Source organism: Aureococcus anophagefferens (genome assembly GCF_000186865.1).
Source record: "Aureococcus anophagefferens unplaced genomic scaffold AURANscaffold_8, whole genome shotgun sequence".
Taxonomy (NCBI): Eukaryota; class Pelagophyceae; order Pelagomonadales; family Pelagomonadaceae; genus Aureococcus; species Aureococcus anophagefferens.
In genome coordinates this window covers 1,604,395-1,630,004 of record NW_008705568.1, presented here as the reverse complement: position 1 = coordinate 1,630,004, position 25,610 = coordinate 1,604,395, and the positions used below count along the sequence as shown (strand labels likewise).

General features: G+C 72.2%; 5 protein-coding genes across 5 annotated transcripts; 3 read left to right on the top strand and 2 right to left on the bottom strand.

Moving 5' to 3' along the window:
• Window positions 1-7,964: 7,964 nt before the first annotated feature.
• AURANDRAFT_7936 (hypothetical protein) lies at window positions 7,965-8,255 on the bottom strand (the record flags this gene model as incomplete). The annotated part of the gene is made up of 1 exon (XM_009038217.1): window positions 7,965-8,255. A coding segment is annotated over one exon (291 nt), but the record flags the coding sequence as incomplete, so codon positions are not given.
• A 2,271-nt stretch (window positions 8,256-10,526) lies between these two features.
• On the top strand, window positions 10,527-11,757 carry AURANDRAFT_25894 (hypothetical protein; the record flags this gene model as incomplete). Its single annotated transcript, XM_009038436.1, has 2 exons — window positions 10,527-10,838; window positions 11,050-11,757. The coding sequence occupies 2 exons, from the start codon at window positions 10,527-10,529 to the stop codon at window positions 11,755-11,757; spliced, it is 1,020 nt and encodes a 339-aa protein (XP_009036684.1).
• Window positions 11,758-19,675: 7,918 nt separating this feature from the next.
• On the top strand, window positions 19,676-20,994 carry AURANDRAFT_25906 (hypothetical protein; the record flags this gene model as incomplete). Its single annotated transcript, XM_009038437.1, has 2 exons — window positions 19,676-20,207; window positions 20,408-20,994. The coding sequence occupies 2 exons, from the start codon at window positions 19,676-19,678 to the stop codon at window positions 20,992-20,994; spliced, it is 1,119 nt and encodes a 372-aa protein (XP_009036685.1).
• Window positions 20,995-21,895: 901 nt separating this feature from the next.
• On the bottom strand, window positions 21,896-22,441 carry AURANDRAFT_64015 (hypothetical protein; the record flags this gene model as incomplete). Its single annotated transcript, XM_009038375.1, has 1 exon — window positions 21,896-22,441. One exon carries the CDS (start codon window positions 22,439-22,441, stop codon window positions 21,896-21,898), a length of 546 nt encoding a protein of 181 aa, XP_009036623.1.
• A 521-nt stretch (window positions 22,442-22,962) lies between these two features.
• On the top strand, window positions 22,963-24,591 carry AURANDRAFT_26054 (hypothetical protein; the record flags this gene model as incomplete). Its single annotated transcript, XM_009038438.1, has 2 exons — window positions 22,963-24,042; window positions 24,094-24,591. Coding segments are annotated over 2 exons (1,578 nt in total), but the record flags the coding sequence as incomplete, so codon positions are not given.
• Window positions 24,592-25,610: the final 1,019 nt, after the last annotated feature.

The following is a 25,610-nucleotide window of genomic DNA, read 5'->3' as shown; positions in this document are numbered from 1 at the left end:
GAAGAAGGCCTGCCCGGGGCGCGTGCGCGCGGCGGTCTCGCCTCGGGGACGCGGGAACCGCGCGGCGGCCGAGCCGATCCAGCCGATGGCGACGACCGCCGGGTCCGACGGCGCCAGGCTGCCCCAGCCGATCGCTCGGAGGAAGGCGCCCATTCTGCTCTGCGAACTCGTTGTTGAGCTTCACTTGAGGAGGAGATGCCGCCGCGGCCTGCTGCGTGAGGCTGTGCGGTTGTGATTCGCCTCGAACGCAGCACGCATCGCCGCGACGTCCGGGCGCCTCGCTTCCAAAGGCCGCGACGCCCGGGCGCCTCGCTTCCGCGCGCGCCCATGGCGCGCCGCGCCCTCCTCGCCGCCGTCTCTCTCGTCGCCCTGGGCTCCGGCGCCAACGAGCGGCGCGAGATCCGCGACGCGGACGAGTTCCGGGCCGTCGTCGGCGCGTCGCGGCGCGTCTTCCTCGTGGAGTTCTTCTCCGGCATGTGCGGCTACTGCCAGGAGTTCGAGCCCACGTGGCTCGAGCTCGCGGCGCAGGCGAGCCGATTGGAGCCCGCGCGCGTCAACATCGACGGCGACGGCGGCGCGGCCCTCGCGGCGGACCTCGGCATCCTCGACGAGGGCATCCCCTGCGTCGTCGTCTTCAACCGCGGGGACGCGCGCCGCCACGAGACGCTCATGGCCGGCGAGACGTTCCCGCTGTCGCGGCTGTTGAAGCGCGTCTACCGGACGACGAAGGGCCTCGGCCTCGCCACGGACGGCGACGGCTTCTTCCTAAGGTCGAGCTAGCGAGGGGCGCCGCGCCTTTACTTCGAAAGAAAAACGCCGCCCTCAGGGCTTCGTCCAGGCGGACTCGCCCGTGGTCATGTTGAGGTAGTAGACGGCGCCGGTGGACGGGTCCGTCTGCTCGGCCCACTCCGAGTCCGCGGGCTCCGCGCTCGCGTAGTCCGTGGGCTTGGTCCAGGACGTCTCCCCCGTCGCCGCGTTCGTGTAGTACGTCGCGCCGGTCGACGGGTCGACGGCCTCCACCCAGTCGCCCGCGGGCGCGGCGGCGGCGGCGGCGGCGTCGTCGGGCTTGGTCCAGGACGTCTCGCCCGTGGCGCTGTTCGTGTAGTAGGTCGCGCCCGAGCCCGGGTCGACGGCCTCGACCCAGTCGGCCGCGGCGGCGCCGGCCGGCGGCGCGGCCGCGGTCGGGTCCGTCCACGAGACCTCCCCCGTGGCCTCGTTGCGGTAGTAGGTCGCGCCGGAGCCCGGGTCGACCTGGGCCGTCCAGGCGTCCGCCGCGGGCGCGGGCGCGGGCGCGGGCGCCGCGGCGGCGCCCGGCGCCGCGAGCGCGTCCGCGGGCGACGACGCCGCGGGCTCGGCGGGCGCCGGCGCGGGCGCCGGCGCGTTTCCGGGGCCGTCGTGGCCGAGGGCGATCTGGGCGATGGCCCGCGCGAGGATCTCGGCGACGTGGCCGAGCGTCGCGACGGCCGCCCCATCGGACGCGCCGCCGGCGCGGGCCGCGGCGACGTCCGCGGCCGCGGCCGCGGCGGCGAGGGCCGACGCGAGGGCGGGCCGCGGCGCCTCGAACTCGCGGCGGCCGCGGTCCCCGAGCGCCGGCGCGGCGCCGAAGTGGCGGCTCCGCGCGAGCGCGGACGGCGGCGACTCCTCGCGGCCGCCGGGCGACCCGCCGCGGCCGTGGTCCACGCGCACGAGCTCGCCGTCGGGGGACCAGGTCGCCTTGACGTCGTGGAGCACGAGGTGCGGGTCCTTGCGCAGGTCCCGCACGGGCGACCGCAGCGCCGACGCCGCGAGGCGGAAGCGGCCGTCGTCGTCCGGCGACGCGAGCCGCGACGACGACGCCGGCGCCGTCATGGGCCCGAGGATCTCGTCGGCGCGCGCCCAGTCCCGGGGCCGCTGGGGGCTGCCGGCCACGCGCGAGTCCCCGAGGTAGTGGCCGCGGTTCACGGCGCCCAGGTCGCGGCGGTCGTAGTCGTAGCGCCCGCGCCGCGAGCCCCGCGACGCGTCGCCGTCGATGGACCGGAGGAAGTCCTCGGCGTCGCTCACGTCGCTCGCCGTGTCCGCGTCGTCGCGGCGCCGCGCGTCGTAGCCGAGCCGCGGCGCCTCGGCAAACATCGGGAACGCTGTTGGACGCGGGCGCGGCCGTCGACGCGCGGAACGTCCGCGGCCGCACGGCGCAGTGGCCACCAGAGGCTGCCCTGCCCGTTATTTCGCGCAACTTGCAGCGTCCACTAAAAAACCTCCCCGGGGGTCGGACGCGGCCGGACCGGGCTGATCTTCGACCGCCCTCAGCGAGCCAAGGGGCTGACTTAAAAAAAAGAGGGGATGTTACTAGATGAGTGTGGACACTAACATATCCCGCCGGCGTTGGGGTCCGTGCCGTTGGCGAGGGGGAGCTCGATCTCGCTCGCGCGCTCCTTGGGCGGCGCCGAGATCCAGGCCGGCGGCGGCGGCGGCGCCGCGCCCGGCGACGGCGGCGCGCGGAGCTCCTCGGCCGCCGGGTCCGGCGCGCGCGGCGCCGCGCGCGTGACCTTGAGGTAGAGGAGCAGCATGACGAGGACCATGCAGGGCAGGAAGACGACGAGGACGACGAACGTGTTCGCCGCGGCCGCGTCGTCGTCGGCCGCGGCCGCGGACGCCCGCGCGCCGCGCGTCGGCGCGAAGACGGGCGCCGCGGACGGCGTCCCGGGCACGACGGTGGGCCCGTCCGTGCCCCCCGCGGCGCAGGAGGGCGCCGCCGCCCGCCAGGCCCCGGCGCAGGTCGCCGGCGCCGGCGACGCGGCGCCCGCGCAGTAGCCCCCGACGAAGACCGCGTGCGTCGCGGGGAGCGCGGTCCAGCCGCCGTCGGCGGCCATGAACGCGGCGACGAGGTAGACGCCCGGCTCGGGGAAGACCGCGGACCCGACGACGACGTGGCCCAGGTCGCTCGCGGACGCGTCGCTCGCAAAGTCGAGGTGGTTCGCCGCGCACGCGGACTCGCGCTCGACGTTCTCCGGCGTCGCGCCGTGGAAGTGGAAGGTGTAGGGCGGCTCGCCGGCGTAGCCGAAGGCCGACGCCGCGAGGTCCAGCCTCGCCACGAGCACGTGGGCCGCGACGCCGAGGTAGGGCGCCAGGGTCTCGCCGGCGACGGTCCACCGGAGGAGCGCGCAGCCCGGCGCGGCGAGGAACAGCGCCGGATCCGCGTCCGCCGGCGACGACAGGTCCGCGGGGTAGGCCGAGTCCTCGAGCGCCTCGATTTCGAGCCGCACGTCCGCCTCCGCGGCGTCGGCGTCGCACGCGCCGCCGCGCATGAGCCGCGCGCGCGTCGTCGTCACCTCGTCCCGATAATCCACACCCACGTCCGCGAGGTCGTGGAGCCCCGCGGCCACCGTCGCGCTCACGTCCCAGGGCGTCTCCTCGTCGAGGGGCGTGCGGTAGGAGAAGCCCACGCGCACGACGGACGTCTCCGCGGACATGACGTGGATCGCGGACCCGCCGGGGTGCGTGTGCACGCTCTCCTCGGCGACGCACCTGGGCACGAAAGAGTCAACGGATAGTCAACGGTCGCCGGACGCGGCGGGCGCGCATGCGGAGCGAGTCCGCGTCGACGACGTAGGTCACGAGGACGCGGTAGGTGCCGCCGACGCTCAGCGCGACGTCGCGCGCGTAGAAGAACTCGGCGAACTGCGTGTTGCAGGCGCAGGGGCAGCCGTCGTGGCCGCGCTCGCCCGTGTTCGTCGACTCGAGGCCGCAGCGGCCCTCCGGGTCCTCGGCGACCCAGTCGCAGCCCCCGCCCTCGGCGTACCAGACGCCCCGGTCCACGCAGGCCCGCTCGAGGTCGCTGTGCGCCTGGCCCCGCTGGCCGTGCACGTGCCAGACGCTGCCCAGGTCCTCGTGGACCAAGAAGACGTGGATCTCGCGGCCGTGGCTCTCGACGAGGTGGCCCCAGGTCACGGGCCACCAGAGGTCGTCGTCCGTCTCGAGGAAGCGCAGGTCCAGCCGCAGGTCGACAACGTAGCCCCCGTCGGCCGTCGTGCTCTGCTTCGACACCGTGACCCGGCTCGTGAGGAGGTCGAGCCCCGGCGCCCCGTGGGAGTTGGCGCCCGTGCAGCACTTGCCCCCGACGCGGTAGTCGCAGCGGGCCGACGCCCGGGGGGCGAGGACGGCGACCACGGCCGCGAGCAGTAGTGGCGTTCTCCGCGCCATATGTGGTGCGCCGAAGAAGTAGCCCCCGGGGACTGAAGTGCCATCACGTGCACAAAGATACATTGCATGCAGATAACCGGCGGCCGCATCTTAGAAGCTTGGACGAAAAGCTGGGGCTGGTGGCTGCCGAAAACTGGTCTGGCCCGCCGGCGGCGCGCCGGGGCCTCGCGGGTCCGCCGATTCTTCGCCGCCGCGCGCCGTAAAGAGCCTCCGTGGACGCGCGCGGGACACCCGGCGCCGGGGCGCTCCTCGGTGCGCCGGCGCCGGGCGGCATTTGCGCCATGGAGGGCCTCGAGTTCGAGCCGCTGCCGCACGTGGAGACGAAGGAGGACCGGGACCCGCTCACGCGGAGCTGCAGCAGCAACGGCCTGCGCAACGGGCGCCTGAAGAAGAGCAGCCTGAAGCGGAGCGACAGCGTGTCGTCGAGCGAGGGCGGCCGCAAGAAGTCCGTGTCCTTCGACGACCTCGTGACGCTGGCGAAGCCGCCGTTGGACGCGCCGGCGGTCCTCGGCGACGACGACCTCAAGTCCCAGTGCTGGTACACCTACGAGGACATGCGGTTCTTCGCGTGCGCGGAGGTCCAGCGGCGGAAGTCGTTGGGCATCGACACGATGAGTTGCATCACGCCGGCGACGGAGGCGACGCAGGAGACGTTGTGGGACGAGCTCGGCAACGCGAAGCGCTGGTGCGAGACCTTCTTCCACAAGCACGTGCGCCGGCCGCTCCTGTCCCGGGGCTCGTCCGGCGACCCCAAGTCGCCGCGGTCGCCGCCGGCGCCGCGCGACGCGGCCGCCGAGGACAGCCCGATCCCGACGCCGCGGAAGATGCAGCGGCCGCCGCGGCAGGTCGCCTTCGCCGAGGGCACGCACTTCATCTGCTGCGCCCACCGCGAGAGCGACGACGCCGCCGCGTCGCCCCCCCCGCCGGGCCGCGGCTTCGACGACCACGCGGCGCCCGACGGCGCGCGCGGGCCGACGACGATCCACCTCTCCCGCGCCGTCGAGCCGCCGCTGCCCCTCGAGTAGGGGCGACATAAAAAGGGCGAGGTAAGCCTTACGGGTCCTTGAGGAAGATGTCGTCGATGACGACGTAGCCCGCGGGGTCGTTGATGAAGCCCATGCCCTTGGGCGCGGGCTGTTTTCGCATCCTCTCCACGACGTCGAAGCCGCCGACGACTTTGGCGAAGCACGAGTCGGCCTCCGTCTTCGAGCCCTGGGACCCGGGCCCGTGGTTCGCGACGTTGTCGACCGTCGAGATGTAAAATTCGGGGCCGCCGGGCCGCCCCGCGAAGCCCAGCGTGTACTTCTCGTGCGGGAAGCGCGCGTCGTACTCCTGAAACGCGAGCCCCATCGCGCCGGGGCCCGCGCGCAGGAACGCCTGGAGCACGTGGCCCGCGTTCCGATGGAACGCCGCGGACCACTTCGGGCCCTTCCGCGTGACCGCGGCGTCGAGGAACACGTAGACGGCGTGGGGCATCCAGGCGATGGGCGCCGTCTCCAGCTCGATGACCGCCGCGTCGCCGCCCATGGACTCGGGGAAGGTCACGCGCATCTCGAGCCGGTAGGACGGCCCGGGGCCGAACCGCGCCTCCAGCAACCGGCGCGTCGCGGCCTGGAAGCGCCCGACGGCCGCGACGGCGCCGGCGTCCTTGTACATGTCGACGCCCGTCTTCTTGATCTTCGCGACCGTCGCGCGCTCGTCGTCGACGACGGCCTGGAGATGCGCGAGGCCCGCCTCGCCGTGGGCATCCGCGCCGCCCGCCGCCGACGCCTCGGCCTCGTGCGACGCCTCGTGGACGATCTCGTGCGCGACGAGCGCCTCCCGCGGGCCCCAGGCGCCGTAGGTCGTCGAGATGGCGAGGGCGAGCACCGCGAGTTGGCGGGCCATCGTGCGATTTTGCCAGTGAGGAAACTTTCTCCTTGAAGATGCATTGCCGTTCGCACAAGCATTCTAACATAGACAATGCCCGCAGCCCTGCGATCTGGGCCTGTCCACAGGGATTGATCAGGCCATGGCGCTGCTCCGGGGTCTGCGCGGCGCCGCCGCGCGCCTCCCACGACGACCACCACCGTCGACGCGACGCCGCGCACTGACGTCGACCAAGGAGCGGTCCGAAACGAGCCGCGAGAACCTCGCCGCCTGGAAATCAGACCGGTGGCACCGGTATGGCGTGCGCGGGCCGTCTGACGCCGTCCTGGGCGCGGGCGTGGTCCTGTTCTTCGGCGGCGGGATCTACGCCTTCCTGCTGTCCTCGGGAAAGCAGTGGTCCATCCCGGCCGATCCGACGGACGAGCGGAACGCCGGGTGGGACGGGGAGCAGTTCACCCGAGTCAAAAACGTGAGGTACAAAGGATGGCGGAGCAATTTTACCGACGAAGAGCTGGAAAAGATGGGGGATAACCCGACGGAAGCGCAGGAGGCGGCCATCCTCGCGGCGCGGCGGCGAGCCTATACGCCCATCGCCGAGATCGTCGCCGCGGCGCCCGTCGTCGTATTTTCGGCAGAGGGGTGCCCGTTCTGCGACGAGGCCAAGGCCGCCCTTCGCGGCGCCGGCGTGGCGTTCACGGAGGTCTCCGCGAGCGACTGGCAGCGGGCGCGATTACGCGAGCTGACGGGCTCGCGGACGGTGCCCCAGGTCTTCGCGGGCGGCGAGTTCGTCGGCGGCTGCCACGACGGCGGGCTTGGTGGCACTGTTCCGCTCCTCCGCATGGGCCTGCTCCAGGCGATGGCCGCGCGGGCCGCCGGCGACTCGGAGCGGGACCGGGAGAAGCGCGAGCGGGACGAGGTCCAGGCCGCCGCGCGCGCGGCTGCCGAAAACGAGCTCGCGAGGCTGCGGCGGCAGCTCGCCGCTGAGAAGAAGGGCTAATACTTTGTGCAACCTTACGCAACGACCACTCCTAGTCCGGGTCCTCCATGAACCGCGCCGGGTCGGCCAGCACGTCCCGCGGCCCGACGTCGTCCGTCCGCCGCTTCAGCACGAATAGCGACGGCGGGGGTCCTCGTCCACATATCTCAATTTCCAGGCGCCGCCGCCGCCCATGGCCTGGCGGCGCCGCGGCCGCGCGGGACCTCGGCCGACCGGCCGGCCGCGCGCTCGCCGGCCGCCCTACCCTCCGCGCGCCGCGACGACATTTCCTTCTTCCTCCTTACGCGGCGCCGCGCGCGGGCCTCAGGGTCGCACGAAGAAGAAGAAGAGGGGCAGCGCGAGGCCGATGAGCACGGACCCGCCGTAGATGGCCGTCTTCCAAGACGCCCACAGGTCGACGCCGCCGCCCGACGCGAGCTGCTCCTCGGAGAACTCGATTTTGGGGGCGCTGTAGTCGTCGTCCTCGCCGAAGAGCACCACGCCGCGGCGCGGCGGCGCGGCGGCGGCCGCGGGGCCGCGGGCGAGCGTCGCCCGCGCGCCGAGCTGGCGCGCCGCCGGCGCGCGCAGGGCCGAGGTGGTGGCGAGCGCGAATGCGAGCACGTATGTCATGGTCTTGGCGAGCATCGTGCGTCGAGCAGGTGCGATGCGGTGCGACGCTGAGCAGCGTCGAGGCAGTGCTGACGCAGAGTGGCAGTGGTGAGAGCGGCCTCAACGAGACTTCACAAAAACTCGCGTGAGATCACTCGTGAGAGTACGAGGCGGACGTCGCGCCGAGCGTGGCGCGCCTCGAGCGCGAGTTCGGCTCGCCGGAGGCCGCGCGGGCCGAGGTCCTCCGGAAGCCCGCGGCCCTGGAGCTCGAGGTCCGCGGCTCGAAGCGCGGCAGCGCGGCGTGACTAACTCTAAACTACGCGTCCTTCGGCACGCTCACGATGACGTTGTCGGAGCTGCCCTGGAAGAGCATGTCGCCCTCGTAGTAGAGCCGCTTGCGCTTCTTCGCGCGCATCATGATCCCGACGAGCGAGTCGGAGATATCCGCGTAGGTGTAGAAGAGCGCGCCGAACTTGACCGTCGTCGTGCCCGTGGCCGCGTCCGTGTCGCCGATGTCGCGGATGACCTTGATCAGCCCCGCGATCTGCTCGTCGACCCAGGCCTTGCCCCTCTGCCAGCGCTTCTCCGTCTCGCTGCCCGGCGGCGGCCGGCCGTAGTCCGCGCCCTTGCCCGGCGCGGCGCCCGCGCCGGCGACGTAGTGCTTCGAGAAGACGTTCGTCTTCTGCTCCTCGCGGCCGTCGGCGATGCGCTTCGCCCAGATCGCCGCGGTCTTGGAGCACGTGTTGAGCGACGCGGACGCCTTCTCGAGCCGCCGCTCCGGCGTCTCGACCCGAGGCGCGGGCGGCGCGGGCGCGGGCGCGGGCGGCGCGGGCGCGGGCGCCGCGCGCGGCGGCGGCGCCGGCGTGGGCTTTGGCGGCGGCGCGGCGGCCTTGGCCGCGGACGCGGCGCGCGCGCGCGCGTTCGCCTCGTGCGCGCCGACCTGGGCCTTGTACGTCGAGAGCTCGCGCGCCGTGGACTCGCGGAGCGCGTCCATGTCGCCGCGGAGCGTCCGCAGCGCCGCCTCGGCCCGCTCCGCGCGCGCGTCCGCCGCGGCCGCGCGGTCGGCGGCCGCGGCGCCGTCGGCCTTCGCGGCCGCGAGCGCCGACGCCGCCGACGCCGCGGCGGCGCCGGCCGCGGCCCGCGCCGCGGCGAGGTCGCCCTCGAGCGCGGCCCGGGCGGCCTCGGCGGCCGCGAGCGCGTCACCGAGGGCGACGCCGCGCGCCGCGGTCGTGTCCGCGGCCGCGCGCGCCGCGGCCGCGACCTCGCTCTCGAGGCGCGCCCGGTCGCGGGCGGCCGCGGCGCCGAGGGCCGCGAGCTCGCCCTCGAGCGCGGCCCGGTCCCGAGCGAACGCGGCGTCCGCGTCGCGCGCGGCCGACGCCGCGGCCGCGCGCGCGTCCGCGGCCGCGGCCCGCGCGGCCGCGAGGTCGCCCTCGAGCGCCGCGTTCGTCGCCTTGGCGGCCGCGAGCGCGCCCTCGGCCGCCGCCGCGCGCGCGGACGCCGAGACGGCCAACGCCGAGAAGATCGGCCTCTTCGCACCGCGCCAGAACCCGACGAAGAAGCACGCCTTCCTCCAGGAGCTCAAGTGCCAGCTCGCCGTCGACGGCTCCGGCGGCATCGCCGACTGGTCGTTCTTCAGTGTCAAGAGCAACGTCTCGGGCGTCTGCGACCCCTGCCACAACAAGAGGAAGAAGCGTCGACTCGAGACCTCGGCCTCGGACGACGCGGCGACCGACGCTTATAAGCGGGCAGAGACGATCGGGCGCAAGTGTGCGGGCAAGTTCTGCAAGGGCCACAAGTTCACGGAGAAGAGCTACAAGGCCGCTCAACAACAGCACCTGGAACCCGAAGAAAAGCCTCGACGAGAATTCACGTCGCGGGACGGAACCGTCCACAACCAGCCGGTGAGCTGGTCCATGGAGCGCGGCCTCGCGAACAAGTTCACGAGCATCAAGGACCGGAAGACGATCTGGCTATGTGCGCTGTGCAATCAAGTTGACGGGAACCTACGCTCGATCGCCAAGTCGGACGAGGACGCGCGGAACGGGCTGATCCTGCGGGGCATGGATGAGGACAAGGCTGAGACGCAGGAGAAACGCAGTGAGATCATGAAGGCGAAGAAGGCCTACAACAACCGGCAGGAGAACTTCGCCCTCGTCAACGAGATCAAGGCGCGGATCGGGCAGTGCAAGGACTGCGGGCTCAAGGTCACCGCGAAGAACCGCATGGGCATGCACTTCGCTCATCACCTCTCCACCGAGTATCTCAAGTGGCGCTCGCCGTGCGGCAAGGACAGCGGCGTCGGCGGCGCGTGTCGGAAGTTGTGCCCCGAGTCCGCGAAGCCCGTGATCCTCAAGGAGACGCACGAGGACATGTCGTTCCTCAAGTGCGCGAATTGCCACTTGGTGAACGACACCAACCCGCGTTGGGGGCGATAGGCGCGCGCGGGGCGCCTAAGTCGTGGCCTAAGTCTGGCCGAGGCGGATCAACGAGTCCTTCAACGGAACAGTGCCCTTCATCAGCGCTTCAGCTTAGCGATCGAACGATGGCCGACTTCGAGGATTGGACGGCCCGGGAGCCGAGGAAGCGGCCCGCGGCCTGCGACGAGGATGCCCTCGAGGCCGACGTCTTCGGCGCGGCGCGCGACGGTCCCGACGACGCGGCCGACGCCGCGCCGGCGGCGTCCGGCGCCGCCTGGCACGACGACGACGACGACGTCGCCGTGGACCTGCGGAGCGCGTCGCGCCTGCGGAAGCTGCGGAAGACGACGGGCGACGGCGTCCTCGACGGCGGCGAGCTCGAGTCGCGGCTCCGCGAGCGCTTCGCGCAGCAGAGCGGCGAGGCGTGGGCCGTCGACCGGATGCCCGACTCGGAGCTCGCGGACGCGGCCGCGGCCATGGAGGCCGACGACGGCGGCGAGCTCCGCGTGGAGCGCGTCGCCGACGCGAACGTGAAGCTCCCGGGCAAGGCGTCCATCCAGTGCGTGTCCTTCCACGGGAAGCTCGACCTGCTCATGGCCGCGGGCTTCGACAAGACGGTGAGGTTTTTCCACGTCGACGGCCGCGAGAACGCGCTCGCGTCGCAGCTCCACGTCGGCGACCTGCCCGTGCACTGCGGCGGCTTCCTGCCCGTGGCCCGCGACTCGTCCTGCGTCGCCGTCGTCGCGGGGCGGCGGCCCTACTTTTACCGCTACGACGTCCAGGCCGGTGTGCAAATCAAATCTTCAACCCGACTTCAATGTGCGCGTATGCGAATGTTTTGACACGAGCTCTTCGGCTGGGCTTCGAGAACTCGACGAGAGCAATCGATTCGTCCAAAAATCAGCCGAATCGACTTCGATGTGACCGAGCTAGAGAATCCTCGAGTTTGGCCCCGACGTCCCAGCTCACTGGTTGATTTCCACACAGGTCCAGGCCGAGGCCGCGACGAAGATCGCGGGCCGGCCGCGGTCCAAGGACAAGTCCCTCGAGCGCTTCGCCGCGGCGCCCGACGGCGAGCTGCTGGCGTTCACGGGCCACGACGGCGGCGTGCTCCTGTGCGACGCGAAAAGGGGCTCGTGGCTGCCCGACGAGCTCAAGATGAACGGCACGGCCCGCGCGGTCGCCTTCGGCCCCGCGGGCTCCCACCTGCTGTACTCGAGCGGCGGCGACGCCGAGGTCTACGTCTGGGACCTGCGGAAGAACCGCTGCGTCGAGAAGTTCGGCGACGCGGGCGCGTCGCCGACGTCCGCGTTGTGCTGCGCGCCGCGGCCGGGCACGCGGGACCACTGGCTCCACGTCGCCTCCGAGAGCGGCGTCCTCAACGCCTACGACCGCGCCGGCGTCGTCGCGCCGCCGGCGGGCTTCGGCGGCGGGGCGCCGGCGGCGCCCGCGCGCGCGGTGCTCTCGCTGACGACGACCGTCGACACCGTCGTCGCGTCCGAGAAGATCGTCGCCTTCTCCTCCAAGTGGGCCAAGGACGCGCTGCGCATCCTCCACCTGCCGTCGCTCAAGGTGTCGCCGAACTGGCCCACGTCGAAGACGCCCCTCCACTACGTCACGGCCCTCGCGCTCAACCGGGACTCGTCGCTCCTCGCCATCGGCAACGACCGCGGCAAGGTCCTCCTCTACAAGCTTAAGAACATCTAGGCGACGCGGGAGTTATAGTCTTGACATACAAAGAGCTTAGGTCGCGCCTAGGCGTCGTCGTCGCCGCCGTCGACGGAGGCCGCGGGCATCTCGCTGCGGTCGCGCGCCTCCTTGGCGTACTTGTCGTAGTCCGTCGAGAGGACGAGGGAGCCGAGGAGCAGCGTCAGCAGCGCGTAGCCGATGGACACGCCCGTGTAGACGGCGACGAGGTCGCGCTTCCAGAAGTTGACGCACAAAAGCACCGCGGGCACCTGGCCGACCCACGACCCCGCGAACCCCAAAATCAGCACCGCGCGCGTGCGGCCCATGGCCATGGGCACGCGCTCGAAGACGACGGCCGCGTTCATCGTGAAGACGGTCGTCGCCAGGGGCACGCGGATCTTCTCGAAGACGTCCAGCAACGTCGGGTCCGACGTGAAGATGGACCCGAGCTCGCGCGGGATCGCGACGACGACGAGGGCCAACGCCGCGAGGATCGCCAGCGCGAGGGCGAGCCCCACGTAGACGCCCTGCTTCGCGCCCGCGGCGTCGTTCGCGCCGAGGCGGATGCCGAGCTTCGTCGACACCGCGCCGCCCAAGGACCCGATGAACGTGAGGCAGATCCACATGATGCGGTAGGACGCGTTGAAGACGCCCAGGTCGTCCTTGGACAGCGTCGCGGCGACGGCGCCGATGGCCGCGACGCGCCAGAAGTCCGACGCGATGGACAGGGCCGCGGGCACGTAGAGCTTGGCGTACGCGACGCACCGCTCCTTCGTCACGTTGTCGAGACGCAGCCAGCCGCCGTCGGGCCGGCACGCGTCCTGGAGCCGCTCGCGGTAGCAGAAGAGGTAGACGACGAGCGCGAGCTGGAAGAACTCGACGCCCGACGTCACCGCGGGGCACGCGGGGAACCCGAAGCCTTTGAAGCCCAGGAACGGGACCCCCAGCACGAGCGCGAGCCCGAGCACGAGGTTCAGGACCATGGCGACGGGCGCCGTCGCGTAGGACGGCCGCATGAGCTTCTGGGCGCTGAAGAACTGGGTCAGCTGCGAGAAGCCCACGCGCGCCGGGATGCACGCCATGAGCACCCACGCGTAGAACGCCGCGTCGTTCCGCAGCGTCGCGTCGTCGACGCCGAACAGTTGGAGCGCCAGACCCGTGCAGCTCCAGGCGGCGACGACGGGCAGCGCGACGACGGCGAGGACGACGTAGGACGTCTGGAGCCACGCGCCGGCCAGCGCGTAGTTGCCCGCGCCGTACGCCTGCGAGACGAAGATGCCGAGCACGCGGCCCTGGATGAAGACGCCCGTCGACTGCGTGTAGAGGTCCGAGAGCGCCGACGCGTCGAGGTAGCGTGTGCCCACGTGGCCGAGGAGCGCCGTGTCCGTCGTCTTCATGATGACCCAGGAGACGCTGGACACGAAGAAGCCGGCCGTCAGGGCGCCGAGTTCTTTGAGCTCGACGGCGACGCCCTTGAACGTGGAGCCCGGCTTCGGCGGCACCGGGTCCTCGAGGAGCGGGTCCTCGAGCTCGGCGGAAGGCATGGCTGTGGTGTGGCAGCGGTCGTGGACGGCGCGATGGTGGAGTGGCTGGACGAGGATGTCCACAACGTTTGGCGAGCAACAAGCTTGAAGTTGTGTTGAGGCTGGTGTTTCAATTAGGAAGCCCGCAGATAGCATGGTCGGAGATCGATGCTAGCATGGTCGGCGTCGTCCTGCTGCGCATCGTCGACAGCGCGCGGCTCGACGCGCCGTCTTGGGACGGCGAGGGCGTGGAGGTCCTGCTCCAGCGGCGGTCGAAGATCGTGCCCCACCCCCAGCTCTACTGCCCGCCCTGCGGGGCCATCGAGGCCGGCGAGAAGCGGGTCGCCTACGACACCGGCGCGGCGCCGGACGAGCGCACGCTCGCGCTCTGGCACGCGGCCCTGCGCGAGCTCATCGAGGAGGCCGGCGGCGGGACGCCGCCGCGCGGCGAGGCGACGACGTCGTTCGCCGCGCGCGCGTACCCGCCGGACCCGCCCGCGACGTACGAGGACGTCGCGCTCCCGCCCGAGCTCCTCGCGCCGCCGTCGGCGACGACCGTCTTCTGGCTCGGCGACGCGGCCGCGCGCGAGCCCCGCGCGTGGCGGGGCCAGTGGTTCGCGCACGTCGTCGCCGACGGCGCCTGGGCGACGGACTGGCAGCCGCGCGCGCTGCCCGACTGGCGCGACGAGATCGACGAGACGTGCCGCCGGAAACATCACCGATGGGGCTACGTGTGGGCGGACCTGAAGCGCGTCTTCGACGCGCCGGACGCGGCCGTCCCGAGTCGGGGCGGCTCCGGGGGCCTCGTGCCCTGGCTGGCGACGCTCGAGCTCTTCAGCGGCGGGGGGAAGGCGCAGCTTCTCGGCGTCGTCCGCCAGGCCGCCGCCGCGCGGCGCGCGCGCGCGGCGATGGACGTCGCGGCGTAATGCCCTCGGCGCGCGCTCCCGCGGCGCGACTCCTCGGAGCGGCGGCGCGACGACCACAGCTTTTTTTTACGAGATCAGGCTCGACGCGCCGACGCCGCAGGACATGGTACAGAAGTCCGGGTCGTCGTCGTCGCGCTCCGCGCGGCCCGCGCGGTCGAGGGTGACCTCGCGCGCGAAGCCCTCCTCGGTCTCCTCGTAGTCGGCGAGGGCGTCCGGGGGCTTGCGCGGGCGCCGGTCGCGGTGCTCGTGCGTCGCCATGTAGTCGTTGTACGACACGCCGGCCGCGGGCTTGCGCGGGCCCGCCGGCGGCGCGCCGAAGAGGTAGGACGTGAGCGCGCCCGCCGCGCCGCCGTCGTAGGGTTCGTCGCGGGAAACGCCCCCGCCGACGCGCGTCCAGGTGTCGCCGTCGTCGCGCTCGTCGTCGAGGGACTCCGCGCGGCTCGCCGACGGCCCGGCGGACGGCGCCTCGAGGGCCGCGCCGCTCTTCTTCGCCGCCGTCTTCGACGCCGTCTTCTTGCTCAGGCGGGGCGGCATGATCCGCACGCGGACTCGCGCACTGGGAGACGCGCGAGAGCGCGCCCGGGGCTGCCCGCCAATAAGATAGGCCCAGCCCCTCTTTTTATCCTCTTTTTTCGCTTCTCCTGGCTGATGCTGCCGCGTTGTTTGCGGTGACACCCGCGATCCGATGGCGGCGACTGCGCGCGCGCTGCTCGTCTTGCTTGCTTTGCCGGCAGCAGCGCTGGACGTCTGGTTCTTCAACAACCACAGCGACGCCCTGGAGCTCTTCTGGGACCCGAGCGACGGCAGCCCCCTGCTGCCCGTGGGCACGATCCCGAGCAAGGGCAACCTCACGCAGACGACGCGGGCGGGCCACGCCTTCGTCTACACCGACGCCGCCGGCGACGCCCAGCGCCAGGTCGTCGAGGCGACGACGGCGCACGTCGTCATGCTCTCGAGCCGGGGCAAGGGAGCGGTCGACGCGGTCTTCCGCAACGAGCAGGCCGAGCCCGTGGACCTCTACTGGGAGCCGCCGAGCGCCGCGGTCAACGGCGGCCGGCGCGTCAAGGTGGCGACGGTGGCGCCCCGCGGCGGCCAGCAGGTCCAGCTCACGCACGCGGGCCAGCGCTTCAGCTACGACGACGCCGGCGGGAATCGGCGCGTCGTCGCCGTCGACGCGACGGACGCGTTCCACGTGCTCGCGCCGGAGGTGATCACCGTGTCCTGCGCGCTGACGAACGCGCCGAAGCACGCGACGCTGGACTTCGAGATCTTCCCCGCGTGGGCGCCCCGGGGCGCGGCGCGATTTCTCGAACTCGCGCGCGGGGGCTTCTTCGCGGGCGTCGCGCTGCACCGCGTCATCGACGACTTTGTCGCGTCCTTCGGCATCCACCCGGACCACCACGTGCGGTCCTTCTACCACGACCACGCCGTCGTCGACGACGTGGACCGCGGCGTCCGCTTCGAGCCGGGCACGCTCTGCTTCGCGGGCCACGCGCGGCACACGCGGACGACGAACCTCTTCTTCGTCATGCCCGGCGCTTCCGACGCCCAGCGGGCGGCCTTCGGCGCCGAGCCCTGGGACACGCCCGTCGGCCGCGTCGCGCCGGCGTCGTACGCGGCGGCCGTGCCGCTGCTCAACCGCACGTCGGCGACGGCGCCCTGGGGCACGGGGCCGGACCCGGACAAGCTCTTCAAGTGGGGCTACGAGTACATCGACCGACCGCCCTTCGCGGGGTCCGTCACGCGCCTCGCGCGCTGCGACGTCGCGGAGGTCCGGCCCAGGGGCAAGTTCCCGGGCCACGGCGCGCTCAAGGGCGCGGCGCGCTTCCTCAAGAACCGCCTCTCCCCTAAGAGCGAGCTCTAGGGTCCCGTGGGGCGCTCGGACGTGTTCGGACGAGTCTTGTTGAACTTCAACATTGACCGATGTTACGGCGAACCATTGAAGTTCCGCGTCTGAAAGTTGCACGACTGTACGACCGTCACTACTGTGCGCAGAATGGGCAGCCTTTCCGCGTCGTGAGTGCACGACCGTCTTCGATCATCCAAACCACCATCTTGCACACGAACCAACCGCGATGATGCGACGAACGCTGCTGGTCCTCGCCGCCGCCGCGTCCGCGGCGCCCGTGCGCCTGTCGCGCATCTTCGGGCTGTTCCCCCGGGAGCCGGCCATCCAGGATTTCTGGGGCCCGGTGCGCGAGGCCTTCGAGGCGACCTTCGACTACGAGGCCTCGTACCAGGCCATGAGCGACGACGAGGTCGGCGAGGCCATCGACGCGATTTTGGCGGCCGTCGGCGACGCGCCGGAGGCCGCGGTCGTCGTCGGGCCGCACCGCCACGGCGAGGCGCACTACGCGCGCTTCCTCGAGGCCGGCGCCGCGGCGTTCTTCCTCGCCGAGGACATCGACACGGCGGCCTACGGCATCACGAACGAGACCGCGCTGGCGTGGATGCGAGGCGCCCCGCGCCGCGCGCGCGCGCGTCCGCCGCGACGCGTCCCCGGGCCCCGCCGCAGGTTCAACCCCGGCACGACGCGCGCGGCGCAGGTCATCGGCAAGGAGATCTGCCGCACGACGTCCCGCGACTTCCGCCACCGCGTGCTCAAGCTCTACGGCACGCCCTACGCGGACAACCGCGTGGATTCCAACCACTGGTTTGGGGGGTCCCCACCAAGGAGAACATGGACAGCGCCCTCGGCGCCATCGGCTACCTGGCCACGCGCACGATGCCGTGGCTCAGCTTCGCGTTCGGAGTCCTGAGCACGGTCGCCAGAGCCACCCCGGCGTTCCCGGACCACCCGACGCCCGGCGCTCTCTCGGCGCTCGGGCGCGTCTTCCGCTACGTCAACTCCCACGCCCAGCTCGGGCTCACCTACACCCGCTGCACCGAGTTCGCACTCGACGGCTACATGGACGCCTCGCACGGGCGCGAGATCCACCGCACGGCGTCCGGCGTCTGCCGCTCGCGCTCCGGCGGCTACATCTTCGCAGACGAGACGCCGGCCTACGAGCCCAAGTCCTGGAAGAAGCGCGACGCCGAGAAGCCGCGCCGGGAGAAGCGCGCGCCCAAGGCGAGCGCGCGCGCGGCGCCGCCGGAGGACGCCGCGACGCCCACCCGCCGGGAGAAGCGCGCGCCCAAGGCGCGGCCGCCGCCGGCGCCGCGGGACGCGGACGGCGCCGTCGCCGCGCTCCGCGACGAGGCCGGCGCGCTCCGGGCCGAGCTCGAGCACCTCTCCATCTCGGGCAAGGACGACGGCGGGATCTTTGGCACCGGCGCCCTGTGCGACGTCACGTCGTCCTACACCAAGGTGGTCGGGGGTCCCCCCCAGAGCGAGCACTAAGGTCCGTTGGGACTGCTCATGATCATATTGAACTTCATAGTGAAGCTCGCTTGAACGTCTCACTCGGGCTGCCTCGATGTTCCTGAGCCGCCGCGGTCCTCGTTCGTGAACGGCCGAGCCTGAACCGCGCCATCCTCGCGCGATACGCACATGCTGGTTCGCGTGGCGCTCGCCGTCGCGGCGTCGGGCGCGGCGGCGAACATGGCGCCCGCCGAGGCGCCGCCGCTGCCCGACGGCTGGTGCGAGCACGGGACGGCGACGCGGACGACGGGCGAGTGCATGTGCTCCGAGACGGCGTGCGTCGGCGACGGCTGCGTCAGCGAGGGCGGGCTGCACTGGTACACGCTCGCCTGCGAGGCCTGCGCCTGCGAGCCGAAGCCGCCGCCGCCGCGCCGGCCCGCCGAGGCCCCGCGGCCCCCGGAGCCCGTGCTGCGCAAGCGCACGCTGCCCGCCGTCGACGACGACGCGTCGGTCTTCGACCACGCCTTCGACTTCGTCGACGAGCACGGCCACAAGGTCCTCGCGTGCCTCTTCGTCGCCGCGCTGCTGTGCATGTTCCTCCCCGCCTTCGTCATCACGTCCGCGACCATCGGCGCCGACGGCGACGACGACGCCGACTCGGGCAAGCGGCGCGCCCGCCGGGGCCGCGCGCTCCGCCTCCGGAGGCACCGCGCGGTCGTCGTCTAAGTGTCTCCGTTAGTCGGGGGGCTTCCGCCGCGCGGCGACCTCGTCCCGGAGCTCGGCGGCGAGGCCCCGCCACGTCGTCGCGCGGCCCCGGAAGAGGAGCGCGGCCGCCGCTTTGCGGACGAAGAGGCAGAGCGCCGCGAGCGTCGCCGCGACGACGACTGTGGCGTAGGCGTCGCCGCCGGGCGCCGCGGGCGCGACGACCTCGAGGCGCGGGCCCGCCGGCGCCGCGCGCGCGCCGTCGACGGCGACGCGCGGCGCGTCGAAGGCCACGGCGCGCCGCGGCGCCGCGCCGGGCGTCAGGTAGCGGACGTGGAACGGGACGTCCACCGTCAAATCGCCGGCGCAGCCGTCGAGGGCCCAGTCGAGGCGGAGCGCGTGCGGCGCCGACGCGTACTCGGGCGCCTCGACGTCGAAGGCCGACGGGTTGTCGCCGGCGACGGTAAAGCGCGCGACGCAGGCCGGCCAGGCCGCGCGGCGCCGCAGCTCGTCGACGTCGCAGTACAGCGCCGCCGGCAGGTCCCAGTCCATGGCGAGGTTTTTGTTCGTGGCTGCGACGTCGGCGACGACGCAGCGCAGCGACCGGTGCTGGCCCGCGCCGCTGGAGACGCTGCAGGAGGCGACCATTAGCTTGCGTGCGATGATGCACCGATGGTGCCGACGCGTTCATTGAGGTTGAGGCATGGGGATCAACACGTAGTAGCGTCGCGCGCCGCAACACAGCCATGAAGATCGTCTTCGCGGGCCTCATGGAGGTCCTGACGCGCTGGTTCGCCTGCCAGCGCTCGTTGAAGGGGGACTCGCAGGCGCTCCAGATCGTCGGGCGGTCCGGCGGCGCCGTGTTTAGCCGGCGCGTCTATCGCTACGACCACGGCAGCGCGGCGGACGCCCACGCGCAGATGGAGGCGCGGTCCGTCGCCGAGGCGCTCGGCGCGAGCGACGCGTCCTTCAGCGACGACGAGTGGGAGCGGTGCCTGCCGCAGATCACGACCGCCCTCGTCGATCACAGTCCGAGCCGCCTAGCGGTCGCGTCGTCGGCGCACCGGCAGCTGCTGAGCTTCGCGCTGCGGGACGCGCTCGTGCAGCGGATCGTGGCGAAACCGGAGATGGGCCTGAAGACGTGCTGGCTGCTCCAGGACGCGCTCCTGGAGGAAAGGAATACCCTGGAGGCGGGGTCGTTCGGCGACGTCCTGTTCCGCGAGTGCTGGGCCGCGTCCCACCGCGTCGACACGTGCAAGGACTCGGCGGCCTTCGTCGGCGCGCTCGTGCGCGTCTCGGAGCACCTGGCCAAGGTCGAGCGGACGAAGCGGCGCGACCCGCGGCGGCTCGAGCCGATGTTGCACGCGTTGAACGACTGGCTCGCGCCGCGCGCGTTGGCCGGCGGCGTCGACGTGCCGCTGTTCGAGGTGGCGTCGGGCGCGTCGCTCCGGGTGCTGCGGATCCACGTCGCGAGCTGCCGGGTCATGCCGTCGCGCGCGCGCGCGCCGACGTTGCTATACTGCGAGGCCATCGAGCGGACGGCCGACGGCGGCGCCGCGCCCGTGCTGAATCTGGACGACGAGGCGCGGCGCTGGGCGCCCGTCGTCGCGCCGACGCGCCACGGGCATGCTTTTGATGTCGTCGACTCCTTCCTGAACACGGGCGGGCGCTTGGACTTTGAGGCCGCGCGGCGCAACGAATTATTAGCTCGCGTCTACGAGCCCCAGATCTGGGAGGAGCAGGAGGCGGCGGCGAAGGCGGCGTCGCCCTACGGGGCGAACCCGGGCTGGCGCCTCGCGTCGTTCTTAGTGAAGGCCGACGACGAGCTGCGAAGGGAGCAGCTCGCGTCGCAGTTCGCGGAAGCGGTCGCGGACGTCTTGGACCGCCACGGCGTCGACGCGTACCTGCGGCCCTACGGCATCATCTGCTGCGGCCCCCGGGCGGGCCTCGTGGAGACCCTGGCCGACGCCAAGTCGTTGGACCACGTGAAGCAGCAGCTGAAGAGCCTCGACATGGGTACGGATCTGGGCAGGAAAAGAGAGCGAAATTCCCAACTTCAAAGGCTCCGATCTCGGCCGATTTCCACTCGTTTCGGCTGATTTTTGGACGAGCGATCATCTCTCGGAACGGTCTCGAAGCATGGATGCTTTTCCCGGAACGCGCGCGCGCGGAACACTCATGTTGAAGAGAACTTGAATCACCCGTTTCCTGCCCAGGCACGGATCTGGGCGCGTACTTCGACGCGGTCTACGGGCCCTACGACGAGAACCAGCGGGTCGGCGGCGCGCCGAACCGCAAGGAGGCGTCGCTGAACTTCGCGCGGTCGTTGGCGGGGTCGAGCCTGCTGAGCTACGCGCTCGACGTCAAGGACCGGCACAACGGCAACATCCTCCTGGACCGCGGCGGCCGGTTGATCCACATCGACTTCGGCTACATGCTCGGCCGGTCGCCGGGAGGTTTGAACTTCGAGGACGCGCCCTTCAAGCTGCCCCAGGACTACGTCCACGTCTTGGGCGGCGTCGGGTCGGACGCGTGGGTCGCGTTCGCGACGGCGTTCGCCGCGGGGCTCCACGCGCTCGCGCTCGAGCTCCACAGACTCCAGACGCTCCTGGTGCTCTTCTTCGGCGACTCGAACGTGGGCCTCGAGGCGGCGACGGCCCTCGGCGAGCGCTTCCGCGGCCTGGGCCAGGACCCGCGGCAGACCATGGCCGCGGCGACGGACATGATCCGCCGGTCCCACGACTCGGACCGCGCGAAGCAGTACGACTGGTACCAGTGGAAGACCAACGGCATCGTGCCCTAAAACTAACGCTTCGTCCGCTACCTAGTACTTCTAGTAGTACGCTCAACCGGCGCTCTCTAGGCTCCATTCGGCGACCGCGCGTCCGTCGGAGGCGGCGCGAGCCGCCGCCGCGGGTCGAAGGCGGCGAGGTCGTCCCAGGCCAGCGCGGAGAAGAGCGGCGGCGCGGCGTCGGCGACCAAGAACATGGGCGCCGCGCACGCGGACCGCAGCGCGCCGAAGCCCAGGAGCGCGAAAAACCCGCACGCGTGCGAGACCGCCGCGTCGCGCGCGAAGAGGCCGTCGCCGAGGTACCAGAAGCCGCGCCAGACCAGGACGCTGACCCAGACGCCGACGTAGCTGTAACACGCGTCGAGAAACCAGGCAAGGCCCGGGCGCCGGAGCGCCGCGGCCGCGCCGCGCGGCCGCAGCCACGCGAGCGCGAGATACAGCGCGACGCCGATGCCGAGGCCCGCCGTCGCCGACCGCCAGCGCGAGTCCGGGAAGAGGATGTCGTCGATGCAGAGCCAGATGCCGCGCCAGAGCCAGGCCGTGCCGAACGCGACGGCGACGGCGAGCGAAAGCTCCGCGGCGTCCGGCGTGGCTTTGTACGGCGGTGCCTTTGCGACTTCGCTGCGCGCTTCGACGTCTTCGCTGCAGAGCACGTCGTTCATTGCAAACTCGAACTGGCCCGCGCACATGCTGCCGAGATTCAGTGCGACGACGTCATGCTCGATTCTTGTGTCTTCCGACCAAATGCAAGTTGAACTACAATGTAATGTTCAAGAAACCCGCCGGTCGGGCGCGGTCAGATGGTCCACGCCGGCGGCGGCGTCGACAAGTTGCAGCGGCCGATGCATATGCCACGTCGGATGCCCGTACGGTCTTTAAAAGAAAGAACGCGCCTCGAATAGGCCCACCCACCTTAGACCTCCCGCTCGTCCTCGCCGGGCTTCGCCACGGGCGTCGCGACGGGCGTCGCGACGGGCATGGCGGACACGGCCTCGTCGCTGACCTGCTTCGCGTGCTCCAACGCGGTCTGCGCCTTGCCCTGGGCCCATAAGATGGAGATGGCGTCGTCCTCCTGCGGCGAGATGGACAAGATGCCCGGCGGCGGGCATTGCGAGAGCGCCGCGCGCGCGTGCTGGAACGACGACAAAGCGTCGACGTACGAAGTCCGCAGCGCCGCGAACTCCGCGCGCTCCACGGCGGTCATGGCCGTGTTCGTCGCGCAGACGTTGAGCTCCTTGAGGAGCTCCGTGTACTGGCCGATGACGTCGTCGATCTGGGACGTGGCGACGACGGCGCTCTGCACGCAGCGCCGCGCCGCGGCCTTGGCGACGAGCTTCTGCTCCATGGGCGGGCCGCCGTCGTCGAGCAGCTTCTTGCCGGCGACGGCGGTTTCGTAGCGCGCATTCGCCTGGTCGGCGAGCTTGTTCGCCTCGGCCTGGAAGCTGTTCCAGTACTCCATGGCCGCGAGCTGCCCGAGTCACTCGACGTCTCGGACGACGGCGTCAAGTGGACCCGCGTCTACGCGGAGGCCGACCCGCCCGAGTCGTGGCTGCCCGAGACGGCGCGGCGAGCGAGCCGGGAGGCTGCCCGAGAAACATGATGTAATGAGAACTCCGCGAGCATATCAGCCGACCTTTCCCCATGACGTCAAAGCCCACGCCCGAAGCTTCGAAATACACTATTGCTGTGCGCACACCTCGACCTGGTCCACCAGCTCGAGCGCGCGACAGCACAATGAGACACGAAAGCCAGGCCGCGCGCTGGCAGAACAGCACGCCGGCCAACCCGCAAAGCAAGAAGACGCGCGCCTCGTCGCGCACGCCGTCGCAGCAGCCCGCCGCCGCCACGCAGGCGGCCATGTGGGCGGGGCTGCCCGTCCCGGCGGCCGACGCGGTGTCCGTGCCGCCGGCGCGCAAGGGCGACACGACCTTCGCCGCCGAGCAGCTCGCCCTGCGCCGGTCCGGCGAGGTCGGCTGCGACATGTGGGCGCCGCTCGAGGCCGCGGCCGCGGCCCGCGGCGACGACGTCGCGCTCCACGACCTCGCCACGAGCACGTCCCTGTCCTACGCCGCCGTCCTCGCGCGCGCGAGCCGCCTCGGCGCCTGGCTCCGGTCCGCGGGCGGCGCGAGCGCCGGCGCGCGCGTCGGCCTCATGACGCCCAACTGCGCGCCCGCGATCGAGTGCCACTACGCCATCGCCGGCTGGGCCGGCTGCGTCGCGCTGAACCTGAACCCGCGCCTCTCGCCCGACGAGCTCGCCTACTGCCTCGAGGGCGCGGACTGCGAGGTCCTCGTCGCGGACACGAGCTACGCGGGCCTCGTCCGAGAGGCGCTGCAACGCTACTCTAAAATCCGCGCCGTCGTCTGGACCGACGTGCTGCAGAAAGCCGCCGCGGACCTGGACGTGCCGACCTCTCTCTACGAGACCATCGTCGCCGACGGCCCCGTCGTCGAGCGGCCCGAGGACGCCAAAGCGCTCCTGGGCTCCGCGGGTGCGGAGATGTACTACACGTCGGGCACGTCGGGCCGCCCCAAGGGCGTCGTCCTCAGCCGCGAGACCGTGCTGCTCCACGCCCTGGGCTGCATGGTCGAGCACCGCATCAAGCGCGCCGACGTCTGGCTCCACTGCGCGCCCATGTTCCACCTCGTCGACGCCTACGCGATCTTCGCCGTCACCTGGGTCGCCGGCACGCACGTCACGGTGCCCGCGTTCGCCGCCGCGCCGGTCTTCGACGCGCTCCGCGACCACCGCGTCACCGTGAGCAACGTGGCCTCGACCATGGTCACGCTGCTCCTCGCGGACCCGGCCGTCGGAAAGGCGGACGCGTCGTCGCTCGAGATGCTCTCCTGCGGCGGCGCGCCGCTCTCGGCCGCGACGGTCCTGAACGCGCTCGCGACCTTCGACTGCGAGTTCTTCCTGTCCTACGGCATGACGGAGTGCTGCGGGAAGATCTCCATGTCCCTCGTCGACGAGGCGACGCGCGACCGCGTCGGCCCGGCGAAGACCCTCGACCTCATCACGACGTCCGGCCGCCCCTTCGGCCTCCTCGAGGTCCGCGTCGTCGGCGCGCGCGACGGGTCCAACGTGCCGACCATGGAGAAGCCCCTCGAGGCCGACGCGGACGCCGTCGACGTCGCGCCGGGCTCCGGCGGCGTCGGCGAGGTCTGGATCCGCGGGCCGACGCTCTTCTCCGGCTACAACAACAACGCCAAGGCGACGGCCGAGGCCATCACGCCGGACGGCTGGTTCCGCACGGGCGACCTCGCCAAGGTCAACGAGATGAACTACCTCACGATCACGGACCGCGCCAAGGACATGATCCTCGTCGGCTCGGAGAACGTCTACTGCGTCGAGGTCGAGCGCGTGCTCAACGACCACCCGGGGGTCAAGCTCGCGACGGTCTACGGCATGCCCGACGACGCCATGGGCGAGCGCGTCAAGGCCGTCGTCGTCAAGCAGGACGAGTCCCTCACGGCGGCGGCGCTCCGGCGCCACGCCGCGGCCAAGCTCGCGGACTTCAAGGTGCCGTCGTCCATCGAGTTCATGGCCCGGGCCGACCTGCCCATGACGGGCTCGGGCAAGGTCGCCAAGGCCGCGCTCAAGAAGCGCGACGCGAAGCTCGCCGAGGAGCGCAAGGCCGCGCGCGCGAGCCGCAAGCAGGCGGCCCAGCCCCCGTCGGGCATCGCGGACCACGTCTACGGCGTGACCTGGGTCGACGCGCCCCTCGCCGCGGAGGCCGCGGCGGCCGTCGAGGGCTTCTGGGTCCTCCTCGACGACGGCACGGGCGTCGCCCAGGAACTCGCCGCGAAGATGACCGGCGCGACCGCGGCCATCCTGCCCCCCGCCCCGGCGGGCGCGACGCTCGAGCAGGAGAAGGCGCGCGTCGCGTGCGCGCTGGAGGAGAGCGGCGAGGACGTCGCGGGCGTCGTGTGCCTCACGGCGCTCGGCGCGGGCGCCGCGCTCGGCGACGACGTCGCCGGCGCCACCAAGGCCGCGCTCAAGACGCTCCTCGCGCTCCTCCAGGCCCTCGACGAGTGCGACGACGCGCCGCGCGTCGTCGTCGCGACGCGCGGCGCCGCGGACGACGCGTCCCTCGACGGCGTCGAGGCGACGGCGCCCGACGCCGCGCTCGCGTCCTGCGCCGTCTGGGGCATGGTCCGGTCCGCGGCCGCCGAGATGCCCAAGCTCGGCTTCCGCGTCGTCGACCTCTGCCCGTGCGAGCCGAGCCGCGAGCGCGACGCCGCGTTCCTCCTCCGGGAGCTCGGCGCGGCGCCACCGGCGTCGCGCGCCGAATCCGCCTGGCGCAAGCGCGCGCGCAAGGCGCCCCGGCTCGCGCCCCTGCCCGTGCCGCGGCTCCTCGAGGGCGGGCCCGTCGTCGACGCGGACGTCGCCGCGGGCGTGCACGTCGTCTCCGGCGGCACGGGGGGCCTCGGCGTCGAGTGGGCCGCGAAGCTCGCGGCCGCCGGCGGCAAGGCCGCGACGCTCGTCCTCGCGTCGCGCCGCGCGCCGAGCCCGGAGCTCGCCGCGAAGCTCGCGAAGCTCGCGAGCGACACGGGCGCGACCGTCGTCGTCGAGCAGGCCGACGTGTCGCTCGCGTCCGGCGCCGAGGCGCTCCTCGCGCGCGGCGC